Source organism: Denticeps clupeoides, chromosome 5 (assembly GCF_900700375.1).
Source record: "Denticeps clupeoides chromosome 5, fDenClu1.1, whole genome shotgun sequence".
Classification (NCBI taxonomy): Eukaryota; Metazoa; Chordata; class Actinopteri; order Clupeiformes; family Denticipitidae; genus Denticeps; species Denticeps clupeoides.
In genome coordinates, this window is record NC_041711.1 from 23,429,262 (window position 1) to 23,451,347 (window position 22,086).

At 42.9% G+C, this 22,086-nt stretch overlaps 2 protein-coding genes across 4 annotated transcripts in view; one reads left to right on the plus strand and one right to left on the minus strand.

Annotated features, from left to right (window-relative positions):
• The first annotated feature begins 902 nt into the window (after positions 1–902).
• Positions 903–6,464, plus strand: gdnfa (glial cell derived neurotrophic factor a). Of its 3 annotated transcripts, XR_003749792.1 has the most exons (4): positions 903–1,014; positions 2,361–2,591; positions 3,822–4,459; positions 5,458–6,464. XR_003749792.1 is itself a non-coding variant. In XM_028980347.1 (3 exons), exons 2-3 carry the CDS (start codon positions 2,387–2,389, stop codon positions 4,358–4,360), a joined length of 744 nt encoding a protein of 247 aa, XP_028836180.1. In that variant the 5' UTR covers positions 903–1,014; positions 2,361–2,386; the 3' UTR covers positions 4,361–6,464. The 3 variants fall into 3 exon arrangements, 2 of the variants coding, with proteins under 2 accessions (XP_028836180.1, XP_028836181.1); XM_028980347.1 differs by having other exon boundaries at positions 3,822–6,464; XM_028980348.1 differs by having other exon boundaries at positions 941–1,014; positions 2,451–2,591; positions 3,822–6,464.
• A 2,216-nt stretch (positions 6,465–8,680) lies between these two features.
• Positions 8,681–22,086, minus strand: part of wdr70 (WD repeat domain 70) — a 32,175-nt gene continuing 18,769 nt past the window's right edge. Inside the window, exons 11-18 of the mRNA XM_028981994.1 lie at positions 20,750–20,849; positions 20,247–20,331; positions 20,014–20,152; positions 13,378–13,478; positions 12,636–12,715; positions 11,209–11,325; positions 10,957–11,119; positions 8,681–8,919 (exon numbers count right to left, since the gene is read on the minus strand). Coding sequence (XP_028837827.1) covers positions 8,832–8,919; positions 10,957–11,119; positions 11,209–11,325; positions 12,636–12,715; positions 13,378–13,478; positions 20,014–20,152; positions 20,247–20,331; positions 20,750–20,849 — 873 coding nt within the window. The 3' untranslated portion in view covers positions 8,681–8,831. The remainder of the gene's footprint in view (positions 8,920–10,956; positions 11,120–11,208; positions 11,326–12,635; positions 12,716–13,377; positions 13,479–20,013; positions 20,153–20,246; positions 20,332–20,749; positions 20,850–22,086) is intronic.

The window sequence follows — 22,086 nt, forward strand, 5'->3', positions numbered from 1 at the left end:
AATCAGCACCCCGGAGGGTTCAAATAAAAATGAATGTCTTAAACAAGGGAGAGACACTTTCAAGGATTTATGCAGAAGACCGCACCATAATTACAATTAAGATAAGGCCTCAGCATGAAGGAAAAATAGCTCAGAAGCCAACTTCAACAAGTGTGGACGGTTTCGATTATTAGAAACAATTCGAAATATTTGCTCCTCGTTTCACAATCTCGGGCTTGCTTGTCTATCACAGCTCGGGTTTGGGGTGAAAAAACCCCACTGACGGCGACTTCGGGCCAAGCCAACTCCTCAAGTCCCCAGGTCATCCACCACAAATCAAATCAACGCAGTCGTGTGTCCAGTTTCCTCGCGAACGTGACATGGGGCGCGATACGCGGCTCGAACCCGACACCGAGCGGATCGAGCGCTCCGGCGGACACGCGATACGGACACGCGGCAATGACATAACCCGCCAGCCATCCTGGCCGTGCGGAGCGCCTCTGAGATTGGAGAGGGAAGGGCGGACTCCGCGCGTCACCGCGCCCCCCTCCTCCGACCGCTTAAAGCCCCGGGATCCCCGGCCCCGCGCCGCTCCGGCTGCCGCGCATCTGCAACAGAACCAGGTCCCGGACCGGATTAACCAGTGAGCCGCGGTCGGGAGGAGACGGGCATGGAGGGCGTTTCAACTTTCCGCGGGATTTCGCCGGAGCGCCGGGCTCCTGTGGCCGTTTAAAAAGGCGGTGCGCGTCGGATGGGATTTTTCTCCGGGGACGTTCGCCCCCGATGCCGTCGTCCACGCTCGTCCGTCCACCTGTCCGCCCGTGAACCCGCCGCGTACCTGTTGATCGGCGCGCGGGAGCGCGCGCTGCCGCCGGACGGGAGCGCGCGGGGCGCGCGCGCGTCTCTGAAGCTCGCGCCCGGCGGTGTGGATCTTTTTTTTTTTTTTTTTTTTTTTTTCCGCGGGAGCCCTGGATGCTTTAGCCCGCTGGATTGGAACTGGGATCCCGCCAGCAGGTCTGCATGGGCCGGGATAAGGTGAGTCCCACGGCGGCGCCCGTCAGTCGCGTATCCTGCCCACGGATTTTGTGCATTTTCCGCAAAGTTTTTTTTTATGTAAAAAAGTTCAGCCTTTGGAACACATTACCTTGTCGAGAAATAGTTTATCATTTACAATGTTCTTAATCAGAATCTTTAAATATATTTAATATACTAAATAAAAATACACATTAAAAAGGCCATTCAGGATACTGATTTACGTTTGACTTTTATATAATCCCAACCCAAATCAAATGGAATTAGACATTTTATACGACATATATGTTGTATAAAACTGTACAGAGTTAATTTAATAGTTTAATATCGAATGTGTATTATATTTATTATTTATTATTATTCAAGTATGAAATAAAACTGAGCATGAAAAAAGAATATGATACACCGAATATGTTTGTATATATGTTATTTTCTCTGCATTAAGATGGTGAATATACTTCATATTCTTAAACTAATTATACTGTTTAATAAAAGCCTTTATCTTAATAGTACATTATTTTCACTAGGGTTCGCTTAAGCTTCATTCAACATTTAAAACAAATATGTATTTAATTGTATTATGTTGTTGCTTCTGCGTAATGGTGCATAATTCATGGAGCATAATTCAGTCAGGAAAACATCTGGAGATTCCTGGTCTGCATTTTTCCTCGTCTTCCTTCTCGCAGCTGCACGGTTGCAGACGGAGTGCTTCCATGTCTGAAGCCTTATTAAAAACCCTGTGTTGATCAGATTTATTTCAGTAACTGGCCCCTAAAGCGACACCAAATACGCCAGTGACATGGCCTTACATAAACACCAGAAGCTACTGTTCCCTGATCGGCCGGTCTGGGCTCATCTACGGTGCTTATTATGGGAAAAAGCATCTTTTGATTGAGGTTTTTGACAGCAGCTGCAGTAATATCCTCAGATAAGATAAGAAATTGTCTTAAGCGTGTTAGTGAGTTAGTAAAGACAACCCTAAAAGCTCTTAAACACTTCATCCAGCTTTACTAAAGTAAATCTGTTTAACATCAAATAAAGAACATCAGTCTCTGTTGGTGCAGTCATCTGTCTGTAATTTGTATGTCTAACCTTTCATCCTCCTGTTATTTAGTACATTTAGCACAGCATTAGCATTGACAGATGTATATATATATATATACACACACACACACACACACACACACACACACACACACACATACATACATACATACATACATACATACATATGCATCTGTAGACATGTCTGAGGCATCTGAAGTCAACCAAAAACATATTGACCGCTGTGTTAATGCGTGGAATAATGAAACTGTGATTTATTTATTCTATTGTCTTCTGTGTTGCAGACTCCTTCAGAGGAACTGTGTCTAAAATGAAGTTATGGGATGTTATGGCCACATGTTTGTTGCTCCTAAGTTCTGTCTCTATGCGCCCAGTGTTCCGAAATTTGCCATCAGTAAAGAACCCTGCTGCCCAGGCGAAGCCTTCTAACCGCGCTGGCCTGGCTGTGGAGGACCCTGTGATAGACTCTCGTTACAGTGCAGAGAACCTGCAAGGCTCCTCCATGGAGGAATCATGTAAGTAAAAGTGGGTTTTTTTTTTTTTTTTTTTCGAATGATTCAGTGGAAGTGCGTCACAGTGAAGATCTCAACGTTGAGGTCTAAGTTACATGAGGCAGTTGGGTTGAAGTGGGTTTGGTGGTTCCACTCATAACATCTGTTTTAATCTGTGGTGCCATATCTGACCTGACAGTGGTCTGTAATAATCCGTCAAGCTGTGCCAGAGGGAAGCCATGTGTTGTGACAGGACACTTAAACATCTTTTTATGAGTTCTGTAAGGAACCCACCAGCATCGGTATAAATGAAGGTGATGCCTGGCCCAAAACAAAGTCTGAATTCCTCTTCCTGAACTGTTTATCATGAGTGCCCATTCCCTGACTTCCAAAGGAAAAAATCCCCGTCCAGAATGGTGAACGTCTGTCTGTTACCGAGAACCTAAACAGACAGTGGTGTGTATGGAGAGGCTTTAGCTTCAAGTGCCTCAGAAGTCTCGGCCAGCCAAGTCCACGTACCGATCGTGTTTATGTTCTTTTCAGCAGCTGGGGGGAGGAATTCCATTTGTTTAATAGAACATGACACTGCCCGGTCTTCACACAGTAGTAAACTTGCAAGCTCTCTAGATAAGGGATGGAACATTTGGCAAAGCGAATCCCCTTTAGCAGCCGTTCAGAGCCTTAACATAAATTCAGGCGCTTCGACTGCAAGACCAAAATAACCAAAAGTCGACAGTGCACAGGAGCATCAGCAAGCGGACAGGTGAAGGAGCTGTTCAACAGGATCAAATTTGGAGAAGTCCTGCTGTCAGATACAGCAGCATGTCTGCCTCTGTCATGGAGAACTGACAAGCGAGTCCTCCTGCTAAATCAGAACAGTCCTTTTTTCCCTGTTCGGAGGTTCACCGAACAATGAATTAGTGCTTTGATTCTTTTTAATTGCCTCATCCTAACTCATTTGTCAGTCATGTAGCCTATGATCTTCACAGAGATTCCTCAGACTACTGGAGGTGAATGCAGAGGCTCCCTTAACTACATCATCATGCATTACATAGAGATCAAAAGACGTTGTCTTGCCCGTCCGTTCTTGGACGCGGCAGGAGCAAGCCTGTTTCGAGTTTGTGGCTGTGTAAGAGGTGGTGTGTGTTATCGTGTGTTGTGCAGGTACATTTCTGATTTAGGAAAAGAAACGTGGAACCCAGTACAGGGATACACAGGCTCCCTAATGTGTTACTTTTGTGTTGTCTCTCTCAGATGACACCACAGGCCCATACCCGGAGCAGTTTGACGATGTTTTGGACTTCATTGAAGCAACTATTGGCAGACTCCGCCGATCATCTGAGCTGGACAGCGTCCCTCAGAGCAGAAGGGACAGGAAAAGGCAGAGTGGAGTAACAAATGCGGCAAGAGTCGGGAGGAGGGGCCAGGGGGAGAGGAGGCGGGGCCGTAAAGGAGGGCGTTCGGGGAAAGGAAGTAAAGATGAGCAGTGGAGTACGCCCGGACGTGGCTGCCTCCTGAGAGAAATCCACCTCAATGTCACCGACCTGGGGCTGGGTTACCGGACCAAAGAGGAACTGATTTTCAGGTACTGCAGTGGTCCGTGTTCTGATGCGGAGACCAACTATGACAAGATCATCAATAATCTCAGCAACAACAGAAAGCTGGACAAGGAAAAACCCTCTCGGACTTGTTGTCGACCCATAGCGTTTGATGATGACCTCTCCTTCTTGGACGACAACCTGCAATACCACACCCTGAAGAGGCACTCCGCTAGGAAGTGCGCCTGTGTGTGATGCAGGAGCGGGGGGCTCTGGCGAACTCGGAACGGGAGAACAGTGCAGGGCTGAGGCCACGAATGAAGCAGCTTGTGCAGTGGGTACAGGGCACAATTGGTAGGTGGTTTGAGAAATATGGTACACAGTCACCTAAATGCCACATACCAGCCTCAGAAGGGATGGGACCTAGGGCATCACCTCAGTGTTCTTTCATTTGCCGCTCACCTGTTCTCCTGGAGAATCGTATCTACAAACATGTACAATGAGCTGGCTATGAAACGAGCATTTGCTCTCGATTTTACCAGAGAGAAGGGACTCATAATTGGCTATTCTGTTACACCGTTTAAAACGCTGCTTGAAGAGTAGTTGTCACCATTGACCCGTTTAGAGGGTTTAGTGTTCCTGTCCTGCAGTAGCAGAAGGATGTACAAGTTTACATTTAGAAAGACCATCTTACTCTACCTAGTTCTTCCTAGAACTACAGATGAAATGCAGAATTTATTATTCAGAAAGCTATCTATCTATCTATCTATCTATCTATCTATCTATCTATCTATCTATCTATCTATCTATCTATCTGTGTGTCTGTCTGTCTGTCTATCTATCTATCTATTATATTTATTGAGATTTAATTAACTTATTGTTATTTATTGCAATCCGTTCTATTTAGAGTGTTTTTTCTTATTTATTTAAATACCTTTCTGTATTGGATGGTGCCAAAGTGGAATATGTGTGTTTTGAACTGTGGTTGGTGTGTGGTGTAAATAATCAAAATGTCTGTGGAAGAGCTCATCTTTTTCTAGCTGTGGCTAAATAATGCTGTGCGCTCATAAAATAATTCCAGAATGAAGAGGCAAAATTCCAGTTAAACTATATGGTTGGGGGAGAATAGAAAATAGTGGACCAATTTACATATGCATTTTCAATATACTGCTAAATGTCAACTGCTTGTTAATGAACTAAACTGTCATATTGGTGTATTTTCACAAAAAAGAGTATAATATTTCCCCCCTAGTCACTGAATTAAAATATAAGTTAATAAAATTGCTTGTTTGTTAGGGAAAATGCTCTGAATATGCCTGGGAATTTAAGATTTATTTATTTATTTTCTGCAGATGTCATGGAGGAATCTCCCCAAGAAATTATAGGAATGTGTCCAATTGAAACTATTGTGCTGGAAAGTATGTTTTGGGTGGATACTCCTCAACTCAACATGACTGAGAAAACTGATCTACAGGGGTCTATGCAAAAGCTGTCAGCAGGTTATCCCATTTAAACTCTTGCTCCTGGACTATTCAGTGAGCATGCCTCTTGCTTGTTAATACACTTTCAACACTAACAGAACTTATTCTCATGGGGACATTCTCTATCACCATTAGCCAGGTTACTGAAGGCCATAAGAGTGTCTAGACTCCTTGACTTCCCCAGTTGGTTAAACAACGCTGTTGTAAAACACAATTTAAACCATTCCTGTTGCAAGACATCCAGTTCTTAAGAGTTAGATCTCACTTCCTCTGCCAAACTGAGATGGTTTAAATGATCAATTGGTCTGCTCATTAGCAAGTCCTCAGCTCTGACTCCCTAGAGCCACTAAATGAATAAATTAGAAGTGAAATCAAGATCTCAGATGGAAAACTTCCAGTGGCAAATAACAGCAGGCTGTCTAGTCACCTCCCTTGAGTGAGCATTTTTGCTGCTGGGAGCAGTGCAGCCAAGTCAGAAACTTTCAGGCCAGGTCTTCATAAATTAGAGCGAGTAGTCAGAGCTGATGAAGGGGGCTAGAGGCTGCTGCCTTGGCTGAGAATGAACATAGGCCAAAAAAACATAAGAACACAGGCTTAAGCCAGCGTTAGAAATCAGAAGAAATATGTCATTATGTCTACCACATTTCATTTATAAACTCCTCCAAGTGTTTTGATGCCTTTGTACCCGACTAGGTGTGTGAGCGGTAGTCTTCTCTGCCCTGGTTTAATTCTAAGTATTGTGTCCAGTGTCAGTTGTATGAAAAAAGACAGTCCTGTGAGTTTTGTGTTACTGAACCAAAGTTCTCTACAGACTTTATTTTTGTACTATATTCATTTTATAACTTTTTACAAAATAAATGGTTTCTTTACATTTTGTATGCAGGTGTCTGACTTTGGTGTTGTGTTTCTGTTCTTCAATTATTCATTTTGACAGTTCAGTTTAAGTACTGCTGATTCACAATGAGTGCAATTATGCTGAAAACAAGGAAGAAAGAAGCAAAGAAATAAACATACAAAATGTATATTTAAGAACAGTATATTGGCCCCAGTGCACAGAAAAATAGTCAATAATGCTACAATTGATGCTGCGAAACCACCCTTGGCTGATTCTAGTGTTTCCCACCAATGAAATGATAACAACCATGGCAAGAGTTGATGCAAGAGTTGAGCAATCATTCAGTAAGACTAATAAAGCTTTAGTAAATCAATATAATATATTACGTATTTCAGTAACTGATGGTATATAGCTGATGCAATGTCACAAATTAATCCGTATTAAAAAAATATATTATGAATGAATTATCTTAAAGGTCCCCATTTTTTTTGTTTTGCTTTTATATACACAGTACAGGCCAAATGTTTGGACACACCTTCTCATGCAATGTGTTTTCTTTATTTTCATGACCATTTACATTGGTAGATTCTCACTGAAGGCATCAAAACTATGAATGAACACATGTGGAGTTATGTACAAAAAGTGGAGACCTGACCTCCACAGTCACCGGACCTGAACCCAATCGAGATGGTTTACAGCTACTTTTATCCAGTCCCACTATGAGATTTTGTGCTTTTTGGAGTGTGTTGCTTTAAATGCAAATGAGGAGAGTGGGACGAGGAGGAGAGCGGCCTATAGAAGTGACCGTGCATTCATGGACATTATATTATCCATATATAATGTCCATAAATCCATATATAAACACTTCTTGTCTGGCGCAAACACAAAGCTGTGTCAGAGTTTTTCCAGAAAACTATTTAATTAACCCACATACATTTGTGCTAATTTTTACATCCAATCACTGAGCAACTGCAATGCTTCACACATTTTTAAGCCATGACGGTCGGTGGAGTTACTTTCTTAGGAGAGGAAAATTCTCTGTGCAGACAAAGATCAAGAAGGGGAGGTAACCTTTCCACTTATGACGACATAAGGGGACAAATTCCAGATCCGACCATCTAAGCTGCTACTCTCTGAACGGCGAAGCAGAATGGCCAAAACTCTCTTTATACATATCCTCATTTCCAGCCACTGCAGGAGCTGTGACAGGCTTGGGGAACTCGTATTATATTAAATTATCTCACAAAGTGAAATTTTCATAATAGGGGACCTTTAAGCAGAGTTCATAGCAAATGTTAGAATGCAGTAATACAAGTGAAAGTGCATTGAAGTGAGGCATCAGTAAAAACATGCACCCCACACAGGGTAAGGATTAGCTGTACACACACTAGTTCCACCACACCCTGTAATGCCACATCATGCTGTTGATGACCCGACTCAAGTAATCACTGCCAAAAATCAGTAGCTGGCATATGGGAACATGAGTATACGTACAGAGATATGATCCACAATCCTGACCTCCACCCCCCTCCTCCAGACCTTCAAGGCTGCTCCCATGACCTGTCCAGGCGAGCAACACTACTGGTAGGGGGCATAGATGTGTTGTGACATCATCATTGCAGCCTCCCAGCACTCCATCACTCATAGATTTCCTGACATCACCACTGAGAATAGGCCACTGTGGATTAGCCCCCGAGCAGCAGATATGAGAGCCAAGCTGCTCTGCTTTCGAGGCTTTGTGGTTTAAATACTCACTTGTTTGGCTCTAAGGAGATTAAAGTTTCCTCTCTAGATCTGACACTGATAAGGTATTAGCAAGAGCATTAGTTGGACCGTGCATCTACATAGTAAAATGAATCTCTGTACTGTTTACTTCAGCTTCATTGCCAAAGCCATCGTGTACTGGGTAGTTCTCCACAGGCTCAGGAGGAACGAAGCAGAATCCAGTAAAGCTCTAAAGTACCCCTCACCGCCCCACCCACACTGTACACTAGGATAGCCAAAGGCTTCATTCCACAGGACTGTAATGAACACAGAATGTAATTCCCTTCCGTGTGCATATAACAAATTGCGCCTTCTGTTCACGTTGTGCAACAGATTTGCTCTGTAGATTAGGCTAAAATGGATTCTAGATTATGGCAAACCGGATATGCACAATGCACACTATGCACAAATGTTCTAAATGTCCCACATTTTGGTAAATTATATGAAATGGCTCCCTACTATAAGTCTCCAAAATTAGACACCTGAACTGAAATATAAATGACAAATAAAAATGTTTATTGAACATTCCAACCAAAGGATGGATCTGGCTGACCAATAAAAAGAAATCTTGGAAATCCATACAAAAATGTTACAGCTAAATGTGCTGACAGAACACAGAGGCAAAATCCTTAAAACATGGTCAACATCATATCTTGCGTTTCTTCCATTCTGGTTCTTTGTCATCTTCTTCATCTTCTGATTCCACCTCAGCAAACAGTGTCTCAGGCTGTGTTCTGTAAGACAAATTACAGTAAGTGGTTAAAACGATGTGAATAAAAATGGATATAGTTCATCCTACTACCCTGCTGGCTGAGAGATGATCTGTGTATAAACACATCCCTTTTGGTTTAAGTAGCTACAATAGCTACATTACGACAATATACTGAACAAAAAGATGAAGTTTAGTAGAAGCACATGGTTGTGCATGACAGACTTGGACATAGATTAAATGCTTATATGTTGCTTAAATTGATTTGGTTTCGCTTTAGATCTACTGGAATGATGTCTGGGCCTTAATATCGGCTTATCATGAGGCAGAAGAAGTGAGATATAAGTGAGACAGTTCTTGAGCGTTCAGGCTCTTGCTGGTAAGAGATAACACTGGATCTTTTAATAGAGTCCATGACATAGGAAGCAGCGGGAGAGAAAAACAAGCCTACAAACCTATTTAAAGTACAACAGAAGAGATATATTTTCCACCACGAATTAATGACTGATATTACCAGAGTTAATACCCTTTTTCCTTTACCATTTTGCTAGCTTTAGCATGGTAAGCCAAATGTTCTGCAAGAGTAGGACAGAGAAATTCTGAGGTCATGGTGCTAAAAACTGCTGTCTTCAATTAAAACAAACAACGCAATTTGCGAAAAAGCTTTTCACAAACCACACTGGGTAGTGTTTCTCATTAGGCAGTTTTTAGTTTGTGGTAATCAAATGGTTTCTGTCATGTCTCTGAAAACACATCTAAAATCTTAATAATATCACTGCCGCATGGATTAAATGAGATTTATATTGCTGTCGACTGCACAATAATTTTCACAGTCCAGAGTGGTTTATGCTTATCTTTCCATGCAAAACAACAGAACCAGCGGCAGCAGACAAAGCCTTGACTGGCCAAAGACACAAGAGAAGCCATGTGGTTGAAATGAAACCTGTAACCTTCAGATCTAGTAACCCTTGCAGACCAGCATGTGTGTAAGGGTGTGAATTTTAATCTTCTACTTGACACCAAAGGAAGGTAAATTATATTGCTACTACAAAAGCAGTGGCTGTGATGCAGCTGTGACTGGACAGCTACTCTTCACTACTCACAAACCATCACAAGGAAACTCTACAGGAACATTTTATTGGATTTTAGAGATTAGATCGAATCTTTATTGCTCCACACTGAAAGTTGTGGCCAAAATGAGAAGCACTATTCGGAATGATTTCTTTACATCAATACACAGAAGACATCAGCTTCTGGATGTATAGAGGTTGTGTAATTTACGATCTAGTACAATAATCTGACAGATTATTTCTGTTTTCATGAAGCTAAAAGCTTGTGATAAACACAGGACTCACAGCAATATCTCTTCAAGCTCACGAGAAAATAAAAGTTAATAATAAAAACACTGGGCTTGAGTGTATGATTTCCACAACACCACCGGAGTTTAATTAATGAAGCCTAAATTTGACCAAGTCAGACACCTGATCCGCAGTTACAGCCGCGAGGCTCTTTAAACTTTCAACAGCGTGTCCGGTTGGGTGGAGCAGAAGGCATGGCAAGCGTCCAGGTGCAACGCGAGACCAGCCACACATGCACAATGGGTCCAGACTGCTCCAGTTACACCTAGGGGCTGCCTAACTGCTTCTTTTCACCCTGTGTTTATCTGCGAGTGTACAGACTAACTTAAGGCTGCAGACACTGGCTCATCAAAGTCTTGCCCAATGTGGGTGTAATTCTCCAAAGGATATCTTCAAACAATGCGTTATCTCTGGGTAAGCAGTCATTTCACAGCAGTCACGATATATTCTTTTATTTTTTAAGAAAATAATAAATGTGTGTCAATTTTATGAAACCCTGTGCATGCTCATTTTATTGCAAACATTTGTCTTATTGTAATTATCATTTTAGTTTGGCACAGCATGGTGCAGGCTGTTTCCATCATGCAGAATGCCACCACATCAGTTTCTACAGAAATACTCGATCACTGAACTGAACAGTGGTTTATGGAAGAGTTGGATTAAATCATAAAATTTATGTTCATGTTTGTGTTTTGTGTGCTTACTTTTTGTAGGCAGGGGCCACCCAGTAGGGGTTTTCGGAGGCGTCCTTGGCATGGCGCAGGATGGCCTCTCTGGGGTTGCTGTCATCAGTTTTGTCTAAGGCAATGTTCTTCACGATGTAGGACGACAGAGTTCCACCATGAGCAGCCACACGACCTCCTCGGCCTGCAACAAAGTCACCATTTCTGTCTCTCAGACTCACATCACTTCACAGGGAGAGATTGGGTGAAAAGGGAGAGAGGTTGAGAGGTTACCTGGGCCGGACACAGGCGGCTCTGGCTTATGGGATTTGACAGGATCCAGTCGATCTTTCTCTAGCTGTTTCCTGGTGCTTCGCTGCCGAGCCTCACGGAACATGGGCAGAGCATGGGCTAGAACATACAAGACAATTTTATACACCCAGAACCATAACATAAGCCTTCAACCTTCCCAAATTCTCCCACACCATTGCTGCGGTCCCTCCACTGGCTTCCTGTAGCTGTCTGCATCAGATTCAAAACACTGATGCTTGCCTACAAAGCCAAAGAAGGCGTCTGATCCCTCCAACCTCGGCTATCTCATTTTCCTTGTAGAACATACAAGACAATTTTATACACCCAAACCCATAATATAAGCCTACATATATACTTATATATATTTACACACACAAAGTAGCAGGATACATTCCACAGTTACATTCTCCCATAAAATAAAACTACATTAGATAACATATTGGCCCAAATTTAAGAGTTCTATTCTCAAAATATGGGCGGCCGTAGCCTAGTGGGTAACACACTCGTCTATGAACCAGAAGACCCAGGTTCAAATCCCACTTACTACCAAGTTGCTTTAGGGGGGGGACTGTCCCAGTAATTACTGATTGTAAGTCGCTCTGGATAAGGGTGTCTGATAAATGCTGTAAATGAACCTGTTGTGTTTTAAGCCTACTTCATGGTGTCAAGCAAAGACTGCCATAAATTGCTTGTTTTTTTTGTGTTGATGTATGTTTTATTCAAAGGTTACAGACCCACGTGCGCACACACGCGCACACACACACACACACACACACACACACACAGTAGGAAAGATGGAGTGATTTTCCATTCAAGGGTTCTGCTGTCACTTCACTGTTAACTCTTCCTCTGCACGCTACATTAACCAAAAAGGTTACTGGTGACATCCATTCTCCCTCACTCACTCACACACACACACAACACACACACACACACTTGTTTCAATGGCCAATCATTGTGCTTCATGTCAGCTCAAATTTTCCAGCGCTTTCTGAAGCTGTATCAGTCAGCGTGGCAGAGCAGGGCTAAGATAAATACTCAGCCACGCTGCTCTGTTATTGTTTGTCTAAGTCACCTCAGCAGGCATGTGCAACTCAACGCAAGTCTACGCTGAGTGTGTGTCTGTGTGGGCTTGGATCACGCAGGCCACGGCTGTGCCGTGTTCCGTGCCCATGTGAGGCATCTGCGGTGGCGTGACGGCTGCCGCGTGGTGCCTGAGTGGCAGCAGTTAATGGTAAGGTGAACCATGGGTGGGCAGGGCGTGGACAGGGGACAGAGATCCGATGGAAAACTCACTTACTCACACACAGTGTAGTTTATGACAACTGAACATCAATGAGAGTGTTTCGTTTATTGACGTTTTTGTAGTGAGTGTTGGGGAAGTACAGGAGATACTGTGTGTTACTCACGTGTGATGATATAATCCTGTGTAAGGGCCTCAGCATGCTTTTCCTTTCTGTTGCTCTTCACCACACAGAGCTTAGCCCCCCTGAGAACAGGACAGAGATTGTTCGTGAATGTGTGGGAAACACACAAGACAGACAACTGCCAGAGTTGAAAGGAACCATTTTCAAAATCAATGTGGGATGAGAGCAACTTGATTTAATGGGAAACAGGATACGAGTGTCAATGTGTGTTGCCCTAACAATCTTTCTCGCTCATGCCAGTTCCTTGTCTACAACACTAGAAGTTTTTGCCCATTTTTATAGAAAAGCTACACAGATTCTTGTCCAATCTTTGGTCATGTCTATACTAGACTACTGTAACTCACAGATCCCTCCAACCTCAGATATCTCATTTTCCTTGATCTGCACCTCAATCTCCCTGATCCTCCAGCACTGCTCGACTAGTACCACAATCTCTGAAATAACTAGGAGAACATTCATCTAGACTCCTCTGTCTGAGCTCCTAGGCGGTAGAATGAACTTCCAACTAAATGTTGAGTAACTAAATATTTTACAAAAATAAAACCCTTCCTTTTTAGAAAATGCTCCGATTTAAATAGGGCTCTGATGTATATTTGATTTGACACACCACACACACACACACACACACACTTTCTGTTCATTCTTCATGGCAGACACATCAGTGGGGAGAGGTGGAGAGATAAAAGAAATTGAATGAGGAGAGTGCTGCTGTAAGTAATATTACCTGTGGCTCCGGACTGGGTCATAGTAGACCTTGGCCAGGCCATTTCCTGTCCCCACCATTATCTGGTTCAGCTTGGGATGCCACAGGCAGCGGACCACACTCTGAGGACCCAGAAAAGAGAGAGAAAGTTAAAAAAATGTGAATAAGATAAAGCAGCAGCAGTTTCACATGGATACTCTCTCTCTCAGGCTTGGCTGACTATATTTGGAAGAGACCTGGATTGGTCAGACTCTGTGTGACAGATGGGATGCTGCCAAGGGGTCTGTGCCCAAGTGTGTGTGTGAGACAGAAAGAGACAGTGAGGCCAACTGTCTCAGAAAACATCTAAGAACTGTTTATGTCCTGCTAAGGATAGTTGGATAAGGCTACAGAGGCACAGTATGATTTTAATAAATTGTCTTGCACTCACTCTGCAACCCTGAAAACCTACAATTAACCTGTTAACAATTTATGGTACAAAAGATTCATCTGTCTATGTTGCACATTGGAAGCCACTCTTGTGGCTCCTTGTTATAATTGACCATAATGTTTTTTATTCAAATAAGGAAAAAAATTATGCTGACCAGTTCAGAGTAGTGAGAAGAAGGGATTACTACTATTCCAGAACTAGTTGATGCATCACTGAAGAGCAAGATAAAAAAAAACATGTCTTCATTGTAGATAGTCTTTTTATGTATGGAAAACAAGCAGCAGTTTAGGGACTAGTCCAACTCTAATTCTTATCTGGATGTAAAAAGTGAGGATCTGTGAGAGGGATATGATTGGTGACTGGATGGTTTGAGGACCTCAGAATTGAGACATGAACTGCAACAGTGATCTTACATTTACAGCATTTATCAGACTCCCTTATCCAGAGTGACTGGACAGTCTCCCCCTGGAGACACTTAGGGTTAAGTGTCTTGCTCAGGGACACAATGGTAGTAAGCGGGATTTGAACCTGGGTCTTCTGGTTCATAGGCGAATGTGTTACTCACTAGGCTACTACCACCCTTCTTTTTTAATGCTGAAGCATTGTTCTGTGGAAGCATCAGCATTCAGGAGGAGGAGTGAATTACACAGAACAAATAAATGATTAAATATATGAGATTACAGATCTCTGCAAACAGAAATGTGTTCTGCTCCATGCGACTGAAATGCACCATGTATGTACGATGGGTGGGGGGGTTGGGGTGGCTCAAAAGCTGCTTAAAGCCCAGCTGTTCGGTTCCCCACCCAGAACACCCCCTTATCCAACACCTGCCTAAAACTACAGCGCCTGACCCAGAATGCTCATAAGCCCCTCCCACAGGTTGGACCGGACTGTAAGTCTGGGTGTGCAGCAGGGCCTGTAGGTTTAATGAGGCCGCAATGAGCATGTGTTGCCTCTGCTGGTGATTTAGAAAGACCTACAAAACCAGAGCGCTGTCACTTAATCACTCTGTTGCACAGGAGTTCACACAAACACGCCTTTAAAAAGTGCTGTGTACATAAATATCACAAGTGTGTGAGCAAGTGTTTGTAGTATAGTATGACGTGTCGGTGTTTAGGCACGCATCCCTGTGTATCCAAATGATGACCTGCGATCATTCCTCACATGAGTTACTTCAGTGCCAAGCAATAGGCTGTGTCAAACAACCCATCAGCGTTTCCACGGTTACAGCGCCATTAATCAAATCCCTGTCCTCGGGAGGATTCCGTTCTGGTCCAGGGCGACTCTATAGGGCTGCTGTCAATGCCATGTCTCCAGCCCAGACATGCAAACCCAAGCTTCTAAACCACCTACAACTTCTACAGGTGACGTGCAGGAGCATGGACAGCTGGTCAGACGGACAATTAGGTTTTACACCAACGTTTTATTTGCATAAAGTTACCGGGGGTCTGTTTTTGGAGAGAGCTGTGCCCAGGAACCCATATACCACTGATTAAGGGTCAAAGACTGAAGTGAGCACTGGTTGCCAAAAAATCCTGATGCACATAGCACCACCTACTTGTACTGTGTAACAGAGCTAAGGTCTGTTACCTGCTACTTAACACTCCAAGCAGCCAGATATTGATAATAATTTTGATTATATAGCTGTTGCTATATAATCAAGTATATATAAGTCCAGCAGTGAAAAGCCTGCAGGGATGGTGAAGGGGCAGAGCTAGGTACTTACCATGGCACTGAGTTGGAGAGGGGAGTGAAGCCAAGTGGGTAAGAGAGGGTGGTAGTAGCCTAGTGGGTAAGACACTCGCCTATGAACCAGAAGACCCAGGTTCAAATCCCACTTACTACCATTGTGTCCCTGAGCAACACACTTAACCCTAAGTTGCTCCAGGGAGCTACTGATTGTAAGTCGCTCTGGATAAGGGCGTCTGATAAATGCTGTAAATGAGTGAAAGTGAAGTGATCGTCATTGTGATGCACAGCACACGGTGCACACAGTGAAATGTGTCCTCTGCATTTAACCCATCACCCTTGGTGAGCAGTGCACCCGGGGACCAGTGCGTGGGGACAGTGCTTTGCTCAGTAGCACCTCAGTGGCACCTTGGCGGATTGGGATTCAAACAAGCAACCTTCTGATTACGGGGCCAGTATTGGTAACTGTTAAATTATTAATAAAGTTAAGCTTTTTATGAAAGTATTATTTGAATGTTATTAATGTTTCAATGGTTGTCTAAGGATGACTGTTTTATAATTTGTTAGACAAATGGTTTGGCCCAGGTTTAATAAAGCCTGGCCTGTGGAAGCAGTTAGTGGAGATAGGGAGGAGATGGAGAGATGAAATGGAGAAGTTTTTTTTACATAGAATTTAACAAACGGAGTCTGCTTTCAAACTAAAATAAGCACTTAAAACATCTATGCATGCTTTTTGTTCCTAAAAAGCAAGAACAAAACCAAATCTTTCCTGATACACTTTACATTTACTGATGCATACAGGCCCATTTTGTGGTTCCTAGATTAGCTCCAAGAGGTTCGATTCTTATGATAAAATAAAAAAAACTTGGGTATACCTTTAAAAGCCTAGTTTGCTTTAAAGTTATATTGCGTATGACCGTTTAAAGCCTATTTTATGACAATTACACAACTGTCATGTTCATACAAGTTTCCCAATTCCAGGGATAGCAAAAAGATTCATTGTGGGGGTAAAGGCTCATTCCATAATCTCAACAGGCCTTGCAGTGTGAGAACACAGTGTGAAAAGAACAAATTCATATATATTCCTATACAGTACAGGCCAAAGGTTTGGACACACCTTCTCATTCAATATATATAACTCCACATGTATTCATTCATAGTTATGATGCCTTCAGTGAGAATCTACCAATGTAAATGGTCATAAAAATAAAGAAAACACATTGAATGAGAAGGTGTGTCCAAACTTTTGGCCTGTACTGTATATTCACATACACACACACCACAGCAAGTCACTGCCACACACCCACCAGGCCTAGAGAAAAGGAGAAGGGAAAAAACATCCTTTCCTTTCCAGTATAAACTGAAGATGAAAGTCCAACCCTCATCATAGAAACACTTGCTTTGTGGTAACACTGTGTGTGTGTGTGTGTGTGTGTGTGTGTGTGTGTGTGTGTATGTAGCAGTTGATACCATGAGTCCTGTTTGTGTTTGACATCCATCAAGTGTGATATGTGTACTGCAGCACAAGATAAACAGCCACTTGTGACACGCTCTAGAAACGTGGACCTATGGTCTAGATGCAGCCTGACCCAAATCCACATGAATTTACCCAAAGGAGCAACATATATGACTTCTACTCTGTAATACATGGATGAGCATTTTTAAGTGATTACAGCTATAAAAAGAAAAATGATCCTTTCCCTGCAGACCCAGAGGATAAATTTCCTGCTAAACAGGGGTGCTAGACGACCTGTCAGAACTCGGCACCTGGACCACAGAACTCCTGCAACTTTACACAGCATCAAATACAAAACACAGACACAAGCAGCTGCTGAGTAAAGAGAGGGAAATTGAGTTTTCACCAGGCCACCAGCAACTCTGGGTCAAGGGACACAATGGTAGTAAGTGGGGTTAGAACCTGTGAATGTGTGGTCTTCGCGTTCATAGGAGAGTGTGTTACCCACTAGGCCACCATCACCCCAAATTATAACGCCGTTAGAACCGCAGCGTAACATGTTCCATTGCTGCCCAGCAAGCGAAGATTTTGATTCCGCTTGCCAGTATGCTCTGGATTCTGCGTGCGTCTGGAAGTTTGCAGCACAGAGAGAATGTCCAATAAGCCACAAAGGCCCCAAAGTGTTTACTCGAACCTGAAGTGAAATGCGCCTCGGCTCTGTGGGCATGACGTTGCACTGCATGTTTACACTGCATTGATTGGTAAGCCTCCTTTCCACAAGACTGCCTGGTATGGCACTTCATAAAAGAACCGACTCATTTCGAAAAACCAACAGGGGAGGAGCGCTCTGGTGCTAATTAAGATCCCAACTGGTGTCATCACTTCACTGAAGGTTCTGATTCTTTCTGAATGTGACAACGCAGGCTACACATGGAAAAGCTCAGACACAGAATTTAGTCACTTAGCCAGAGGAAGCGAAAGTCCTACATCTTCTACAAACAGTCACCATATTCAGACTGGTGAAGGTGGTCCTTCGTGCTATCGTGAGTATTAGATTATTCTGCAGACAGTCACACCAAACAACATCCTGACCTTTGGTAATGACTTTGGCTAAATCGCTGTTGAAGAACGAGTGACTCAACATTTATAGACCAAAAGTTAGGAAAGCATAATCACATTTTTCTTTCCGCTTTGTTCTTTGTTTTACTCTTTGCTGGGTAAAAGCACAAGTTGGCCACTGCGCCAAGATGAAGCTCTGGAAAAAGTTCTGGCAAACCATCCTGTTAACGGATTATCATCTTCAGATAAGAGCCATTTCACATGTGCTTTAAATATACGAACCCCAAGCGATTCTTTAGTGTGTACATGAACTGAAATGCAGGACTTCATGCAGATAAATGAGCGTTAGAAAAAAAAAAAAAGCATGCACTGCAAATAAATTCGTATATATATCTCCACAGCGGAAATTCCACTTGGTTCCTGATGCCGCCCATATGCTGTCCCAGAGACCTGGCTTACCTCAGCCAACATTCAGAAGGTGCATATAGCACCAGTGCTACTGGCCTGACAGCAATGCAGGAACAGGTGGGAATTAAACCCAAACCCAAACACTCACACACTTCACTGCATGGATTTCTACTGCTTTCTTCATCTTTTAGAAATTCAGTAACATAAAGCATGCGTACTTTTATACTTATCGGTGTTTATCAGTCATCTTTTCCAAGCAACAAGATAAAGGAAAGACTTGCAGTAAACATAAAAGCCACCTTGTTTATGCTCCCTTTTGGTAGAACAGAATCATTTGATCAAGAATATATGTTTGTGTTTGTCTGTACATGGCTGATGTAAAACTGTTTAGTGTATTTGTTAAATTATATGAACTGATGAGATTCACAAAATCACCAGGCCTATGAATATGAAGATTTTAATCAAGCGGCATGCACATCAATAAAATTACCTTCCGTCTGTCAAGTTCACCTTCCACAAAAAAAAGAAAAAGAAAATAAATGTCCAACAGACATCACACACACACACACTCCATACAGGTCCAGTAGCACCAGAGGCCTCCTCTTTAATTTTATATTACAATCATTAATTTCTGTCCCAAATAAGTAGTACAAGTGCCTGATGCAGCACTCATTATAGCAAGAGCCAGGTCAGATCACAAATCTTCTTGTGGACAAATTTACCTACAAGGTCACAAATGTTGCCAAGGTAACACTGTATTTGAGGAGAGTCTCCCTTGACAACACCTGACTCTACAGACCCCCTAAGGAGACATGTCACAGCCAAGAAACTCTGCCAAACACACCCCTAAGATCAGCAAAGCCTTTCTTCAGCGCTCCAGCTCCTCAGATTCAACTGACAGACTTCCAATGTGAACTCGCCAACTTCTGACGCATTCCATCAATTTTTGGGAGATTGTCTCATAGGAATGTTTAGTTAAATGTTAATGAACTCTACCAGCCCTTAATTATAGCACAATATAACTTTTAACATAAAAAGTGGATAAACAAAAAACAAATATCTTCTTAATGGTTTTTCCTTGTTCAAATGTGTTCACACACTTCCTACATAGAGCTGTGGGAATAAGTCCTGGGGAATCGCCAGTGCACCAGACATCTTTACAAGGCATCGACAGATAATCTGCCAGACTGTTTTTTACTTACATTAATAATATTTTTTTAGGATTGCACAGAGGAGCAGTGAGAAATATTACACCAATAATATAATTCCCAATAAGTCAATAATTGTTATAGCGCTATACAGTTAACTATAAAACATGATAATATGTAGTGACCATTACACAAGATCGCTAAGCACAGTCACTGAATACTAATAAAAGTAACTCAAATGCCAGCACTTGTTTGTTGATGCCTCCCACCCACAGCTATTGAGTATATCCATTTAATCTGTTTTGGTCTAAATCTTGTTTCTGTGGTTACAACAGCTCCATTTGTGGGTATTTGTATGCACAGCCGATTCGCAGTTGTGAGCTGCTAAGTGTTTGATAAATGAACAAATACAAAAATCTAAGTGTGGAAGATGTGACTCAGAATTCAGTGCCTGCCATCTGACTCACCGCACTGGCCACCTCAACCTCGTAAACCACTTGTAAGGTCTGTCTGTCGAAGAAAACCAGTTTGCCACTGCCCTCGTCCCTCCTGGCTGACGTCCCAGTCACCAACAGTTTATCGTCAGGGCTGAAACAGCAGTCTGTCCTGGTGTCCAAATGGCAAGAGACATGCAGGAGATTAACCTGATGCAGGCGATATGACCTCAACCTCCATTTAAATTTCAAATCAGCCTGCTCACATTGGGAAAAAGTTTGTCAGTCCAGTGGCCACATTGAGAGGCTTCTTAAAGTTGCGAATGTCCCATGTCTTCAATGTGTCATCCCCTGGCAAACAGAGCAAAACCAGACATTAATACAAAGAAAACCACAAAAATATCATGATCAACAAAGGCCCTTGTTTTTCTGCGCTCATCATAACTACTGAACACGTCTGAGTCAGCATAACTGCGCCGGGGTCACAGTGACTCAACAGAGGGGTCAGGAGGGGGTCAGACTACACTCATGGGGAATCTCCCGACAGGCCTGACACCGATGAACACCAATGGCAGAGGCCCACAGAGCCAAAAGTCTGAGAGAATCTGCAGACAAATGTGCCAGGGAGCTGCCAGCGTGTGCAAAATCCCAGATGCCCTTTAACAGCTGTTACCAGACTGGAGAGCCTCTTTACTGGCCTTCTGAAGACACACAAGCACCTTATTGTTCCCCAGCAAAAGTCAAAATCATGGGAGCAGAGCAGCCTTACCTCCGCGAGAGGCCAGAATTGTCCCGTCGTAGGAGAATGTGAGGCAAGACGTGTCCGAGCCGTTAGCATGCGCCTGCCGACAGTGGAACTTGGTGTGGACCTGTGGAAAAAATGAAGAGATGATGCTCTAGAGCTTGAAGAGCTAATTCAAATTCAAAATGATGCATCAAAATGAGAACACCACATTAAACATCTCTGACAAAGAAAAGACTTTCCATCAGCACCCAGTCAATGGGTCTTCACACCCCCACACACATCAATCACGCACACCCTCGAACCCTCAGCTACCACCACGCCCTCTTTGGGCAAAGAGGCTACATGCAGACTGGAAGTTGCAGAGCCACAGAATAAGATAAATTTAAGTAAAACAGAATCAGGACATACAGTAAAAACGCACAGACTGAGCATGGTACACGGTCAACCATAATGTCGAAACCCATGGAACTTTCTGCAGTGGACCAACAGAGCTGACTAAAGCTGTTTGGGTTGGACTCCATAGATCAATAGCTGTTCGGAGGAATGGCAGCATGTGACACGGGACACGGTCAGACAGTGCAAAAGGTTAAGTGGCACTTTACCCACAAGCCAAAATCAATCTAGACCTTAAAAACTATTTTTAACGAGAAAAAAAAAAGAGAGAACTAGAGATAGAAAATAGAGAGATAGGGTGATGGGTGTTTGGTGTGAAGCTCAGTTAACTAGAATTTTATTTTTTCTGATATGACATTCCCCTGGAAACACTGAATATTATTTATATTATAAATTATATAAATTGTTTACTATTGCGAAAGCATCTATGTTTTTACCATCTTTGCCATTTGTACTCCAGTATGGTAAGGGGCATAAATTAACCTGATGCAGGAGATATTACATCCATTACCTCTCCGTTTCAATCACTCTGCTAAAGTTTGCCAGCTGAGAAGCCAGAAAATCTTTCCACTAGGACAACATCCTTGCACACAACTGCCAGGAAATGTCACAAAACACCCACACACAGAGCTACCATGGTATATTTGGCACTCTGTGCCAAGGCCAAGCAACGTGTTGGTGTTCGTTTAGATTAAGGTGGACACAGTGAAAAAACTGCACAAGCAATGTCATTCCTCACATCAAAAAAGGAACATGAAAAGCTGTCATTCAAAGCTACTTCGCCTCCATCTGCAGTTACCAGACTGGCAGGTATTTCCAAACCTGCAGAGAACCTGCTGTGAACCTTCCCAATAAGCCTCCCCCCACACTGAACAACTGCAAAATTAACACAAGCGCACCGGACTGAATCATATTAAACAGCTGGCCATGGCAGGTGGGGATATGAGGGAATAAACGGGGATGAGGAA